Source organism: Topomyia yanbarensis, chromosome 1, assembly GCF_030247195.1.
Source record: "Topomyia yanbarensis strain Yona2022 chromosome 1, ASM3024719v1, whole genome shotgun sequence".
NCBI classification, from domain to species: domain Eukaryota; kingdom Metazoa; phylum Arthropoda; class Insecta; order Diptera; family Culicidae; genus Topomyia; species Topomyia yanbarensis.
In genome coordinates, this window is record NC_080670.1 from 56,513,217 (window position 1) to 56,519,216 (window position 6,000).

The following is a 6,000-nucleotide window of genomic DNA, read 5'->3' on the forward strand; positions in this document are numbered from 1 at the left end:
TTGTATGTTGTAAGAATCCCAAGTAGCAATAGCGATTTTAATGCACCCTTGAAGAGCCTCTTAAAACTTAGAATGCACTTGTAGCGTTATATAAAACTTTAAATGCTGCTTGGGATGCGGCAGATGGTAATATTGAGTATTGGTTTTATACGTAACCTATCTAGCAGTCCCGTCAGACAAAGGTTTTTATATTCTATCAAAAGCAAAAATTTTGTATTTTCAACTGTAATCAAAGCCATCTGCGAATTTTTGCAATTAAGGATGTTGCTTAAGGTGTAAGTTGACTTAAAAATATACGAAAATTGACAATAACCATTTTGTTTCATGAGCTATCGATTCATCGTCTTCATCAAAAAAGTGTAATTTATCGCCCTGAACAACTTTGTAAAATAATTAATAAAATAATCGTAAAAAGTTATTATTAGAAAAACTGTTTTAAGGGATCTATCGCAAGTAACCCTACATATCTCGCTACTGTTGCTATGTATAGCTTTAGTATCTTTAGCAAAGTTCTTCAAAATAATATTTCTAGAACTTTGCCGAAGGCCGCGAGCTTCTATCTAAATTATTTGAAGAAATTTTTTTTTTCTCGCTTTTAAAGTAAATAAACACTTAATTCATTATATTACAGTATGCGTCTATTTGTATCTAGAAACTTCTTCGAAGAAGTCCAATCTTCAAAACTAATGGTTCGGCAGTTTTTAAATTTTGATAATGAAAACGGCATTTTGAAAACCTGTGCATTGCCTGCTAAAGATTCTAAGGTTCAATTGAGAAAGCTTGGAAAAGGGGCCGTATTGGAAAACGAAAAAAGTAGTTTTTTCTCACGCCGTTGGAAAAATTTTCAGAAAAATTATTCAGTAATACTCTAGCAATGCAATGCAATACATTGATTCATTTTCATGAAGATTTGGTATTACAAAACACTGCTTTGTTCGTTATCCAAAATAGCCGGTTATTGAGGCGTTCTCAGTTGAACCCTAAGTGGAAAAGTAGACTATCGTTATTGTGTTAAGGCTCAAGAAACCTTTTTTAAGTATGTGTAAGAATTGAACGCTTGGTAGTATGCGTAGGAAAAATTATGTTCAGCTTTGTCACCAGTTTTTTGATATAAACTCCAAAAGAAGAACATCAGTCGATTTATTAGATTTTCACGATTGAAATGATGCAAAATAGTTGGTGGAAAAACAATTGACCAAGCGGAATGGTGCTTTTGAAAAAGTGGCTGTGCTTTTTTCATTACGCTGTTGTGTGGCGTGCCCTAGCACAATGTGATACTGCGACAAAAAATCACAGCCACTTTTTCAAACGCACCATTCCGCTTGGTTAATTATTTTTCCATTAACTATTTTGCATAATTTGAATCGTGATAATCTAATGAATCAACTGATTTTCTTCTTTTAGAGTTTTGAAAAGGTTTTATAAGGGATAAACCGGTGGCAAAGCTGAACACAATTTCTCCTACGCATACTACTAAGCGTTGAATATCTACACATGCTTAAAAAAGGTTTCTTGAACCTTAAATCTAGAATAAGTTGTGAACCTAAAGTAAAACACTTTCATCCGCAAAAAAATATAATTGTAATTGTATTTTTAAAACTAACGTGGCACATTTTATGCGAAGCAAGAAAAGTTCTCGGTGAATTTTACAATTTGTACAAGATTTCTTGATGATTTAAACATGACGAAAGTTTTTACTCTCATCATACTTAAATGACAAATACTCATACGATACGGTAAGGTGGATTTGAGTTACACCAACATTAGCTCAAATTAGCTGAATCCCAGCACAATCCGTTTCTACCGAATATAGCTGCACAATGATTCATAAATACCTCGTTCTCGTTCTTACCCAATTGCAGAGACAGGGCTTGACAGTCCATCCTCGGATGATCCACTCCTGCCGAAGGGAGTCAACGATGGTTACAGCGACAAAAAAGTAAATAATACCATAACGTCTATGGACTCAGCACTTTCCAATTCGGATAACTGTTCCGATATCGAACTAGACCACATTAGGTTTACAAACGCTAAGAATAGCTCTACTACTACCGGCCAAAACACAAACAGCAACAATCACAACAACAACAACAGTAGCGGTGGCAGCAACAACAACTCACACAGTCACGGTGGCGTTCAACAGTAGTGTTTTATTACTCACCATAGATCAGCTATAGCGGTTCTGTGAACCGAACACATACATAAACACATCTTTAAAAAAACGCATATCATCGCACAACTCAGAGCGACATTCTAACATAATTTACACACATCTGCCTCACGATGGTCAAACAATTCTATACGGACATAAGTTATACACACAAACAAAGCTAACCAATAGAAGGTGAAAGTGTGGCAGTTGGGCTTCGCATTGGGCTGGGAACACTAGAAAGGTACTTGGGCGAACCGATTTAATCTCTTGACTATCTAATTTAACATATGCTGTAGTTCTGCATGCTTGGGCTACAAGATTTAATGAAGATAGATTTTATCGAAAAGTGCCTGATACTAACCGTGGTAAAAATATAGCTATTCTCATGCATGGTAGTGGTGCTTGAAAAACAATGTCGCTTGACTGAATCATACATTACAATTAAAAATTCACACAAAGTTCTGCACTCCTTCACTTATATAAGAAAGCTATTCCGCTTGTTTGATCGTCCTTCTGGATAACCTCAATATTGTTACACTATTTCTGCTAAATCTCGCCCAAAGGCTACATTCTATACACATCTCAGTTTAAAGAATCGAAACAGCATATGGCTACATAAAACACAGTATGGACTTGACTTACTAACTTCACAGTATTCATTTTTATAACCAATTTTCATCAAAAATTATCCAAGATATTTTAACATCATAATTCTAATTTTTTTTCCTCTCTTGCCACAGATATTCAAAGATTGAGATAACTCGGGATCGTGATCGATGATAATTTACGAGAAATGATGTGATTCTAATTTTAAACCCTAATCTGTTAAGACCGACAATGTGAAATCACGTAAGGAAGCAAGAAAGGAAGAAAGCGCGGCATAAATAGTGCTCGGGAGTTGCTCTGAGCTAAATGAAACAGGAAGGATGACAAAGATCCACAGGGTACTATAATCTGGTTTGTTTCTTCATCATTGTTGCTGCACTTGTTATGTTAAATTTTACCCATCAACCAAGACCCACACGTTAGGAAATTATATTAAATGTGAATGTTGATATAGTTTTAAGGTACACAGCTATTAACAAATTTTAGGAGATTTCTCTTGTCCAAGACGAATATGATTTATGTAAATAAAAGACACTGTGTTTTTTACCTCGGAGGCATCTAACTACAGCTATCAGTCGTGGTTTACTCACTCGGAACAGCTTGAAAGCTGGTTCCCAAACGCTACTTTAGCAAGAAAAGACAATACTGTCCCAAATAGCAGACCTTTCAGTAGAAATGTTTCGCTTACTTAGCGCTATATATACTGTGAATAATAAAACGAATTAAAAAAATATTTCGCCTTCTTAATGACCCCGAAATACACCCGGTCGCTTTTCAATTATCAAGTGAATTTGAAATCTATATCCTAGGTCAAAATACTTTATTTGGCTAGCGGACTTTTCCCTGCTCTAAAAATAAACATTTTTAGAGTAGGGAAAAACCCGCTAGAGTTGATTTTCAACCATTGAAACATTTTCTCCAACCGGCATGAAACCTCCTCATCTTTTGCAGCAACAGATTACAAACATAGAAATGATTCATTTCAGTGCTTGCTTCAACAACAAATAATAATAATAATAATAATAATAATAATAATAATAATAATAATAATAATAATAATAATAATAATAATAATAATAATAATAATAATAATAATAATAATAATAATAATAATAATAATAATAATAATAATAATAATAATAATAATAATAATAATAATAATAATAATAATAATAATAATAATAATATACTATTGCTACATTAGAACGGACACTGTGACTAAGGCTGACTAGACAAAGAATTAACAAACAATCGTTTGGTAACGCTACGGTATAAGTTAAAATCAAAGACATCAGAACAACGATTGAATAGACGACACATACAGGCGAAGGACTTATTATAGCCATTACACTAGTTTACAGTGATTTGTATCCTCACAATTTTTTTTATCATTTCCGTAGTAAAATGACCCGCTGAAAACGAAAATGCGATTAAAAAAATTCTGTATGGAACAGATTTTGAGATATTGCGAAAAAATCCGTTTTTGTATTTTAAAAACATTGGCCCTTCACTTCATCACAAATATCTCCAGTTATACTCTACCGATTTTAATGATTTTAATATCATTTGATCGGCAATTGCAAGACCTATCAATTATTCCTAGAACATTTTTGATCACTGTTACAATTAGATCTCTATTCAGTAATTAATTAAAAAATTATTGCTATTTCTTGCAAAATCTTGGAATTTTTTTTTATTTGACGGTAAATTACTCAAAGAAGAACGATTTATTAAATATTTTTTATTCGTGGGTATTGAAATATGATCAATTACGAAAATAATGAGCGGTTGTTCATTTGAATCTAAATAAAAATATAGAAGTTATGAGTATTTTTGTAAAACATAGAAAAAGTCAGTTTTTTAGAGTTTTGCGTTTCTCATATAGAAAGGTTATGCAATCGGTCAGAATTTCGACTTTTCAACCGAGACCCGAAGGGCCGAATATCTTATACCATTCGACTCAGTTCGTCGAGATCGTAAAATGACTATATGTGTGTGTATGTGTGTGTATGTATGTATGTACATGTGCATGTGTCAAACAATCTCACCGACTTTTCTCAGAGATGGCTGGACCGATTTGTACAAATTTAGTCTCAAATGAAAGGTACTACCTTTCCATTGGTCGCTATTGATTTTTTTTTATTGATCCGATTTCCGGTTCCGGAGTTACAGATTGAAGAGTACGATCACACTGCAAATTCATAGATACACTGGTACCACCATGATGTCCAAATGATGCAATACATATTAAAATGTGTGCAACATTGCTAGGATTTGCGTGTTTAGATCATTGATGACCCACCGAAGTCGCTTTGACCACATTGGCCACCTATTATGGTTCCTAATGCCCCGGGGAACTTACCAAGTCCCTACGTTAATGTCATATCTATTTCTCAGCGAATTCTTTACCGATTTTTACAAACTTGGTCTCAAATGAAAGGTACAACGTTCCCATTGACTGCTGTTGAATTTCTAAGTGATCCGACTTCCGGTTCCAGAATTGCACGGTGATAAGCACGAACACGCAGCAAATCCCGATTTCAACGTATACGGCGATGAATGTAAAAAGGTGAAATTTTTTTCCAAAATGTGACCACAACTGCTTGGATTTGTAGCTCTAGGTCACTAACAATCATTCAAAGTCGCGTTAGCCACGTTGGCCACCATCGACGGTTCCGGAAGCCCCGGCGGAAGAATCCAAATTCAGAATAACAGGTACATCCATTTCTCAGTGATGACTGGACCGATATGACCAAACTTATGTGTTACGGCACTTAAAACTGTTATTGAATTTTATTTCTATTCGACTTCCGGTTACGACTCCGATGGGTTATCAACGATCTGGACTCGCAAATACAAGTAATGTTGCACACATTTTAATATGTATTGCATAATTTGGACATCATGGTGGTACCAGTGTATATATGAATTTGCAGGGTGATCGTACTCTTCAATCTGTAACTCCGGAACCGGGAATCGGATCAATAAAAAATCAATAGCGACCGATGGAAAGGTAGTACCTTTCATTTGAGACTAAGTTTGTACAAATCAGTCCAACCATCTCTGAAAAAATCGGTGAGATTGTTTGACACATGCACATATACATACATACATACACACACATAGAGTCATTTTACGATCTCGACGAACTGAGTCGAAGGGTATAAGATATTCGGGCCTCGGTTGAAAAGTCGAAATTCCGACCGATTGCATAACCTTTCTATATGAGAAACGCAAAACTC

The 6,000-nt window shown here is 34.7% G+C and overlaps 1 protein-coding gene across 21 annotated transcripts in view; it reads left to right on the forward strand.

Moving 5' to 3' along the window:
* The window catches only part of LOC131677666 (chloride channel protein 2), a 176,606-nt gene extending 173,117 nt beyond the window's left edge, over positions 1 to 3,489 (forward strand). For 18 of the 21 annotated variants that reach the window (XM_058957598.1, XM_058957597.1, XM_058957599.1 and 15 more), the window contains 2 exons: positions 1,863 to 2,142; positions 2,893 to 3,489. In XM_058957598.1, the coding sequence (XP_058813581.1) occupies positions 1,863 to 2,142; positions 2,893 to 2,932 (320 nt within the window). In that variant the 3' untranslated portion in view covers positions 2,933 to 3,489. Of the gene's footprint in view, positions 1 to 1,862; positions 2,394 to 2,892 lie in introns of all 21 variants that reach the window. The other 3 variants (XR_009303408.1, XM_058957594.1, XM_058957596.1) reach the window with 3 other exon arrangements.
* The last annotated feature ends 2,511 nt before the right edge of the window (positions 3,490 to 6,000 follow it).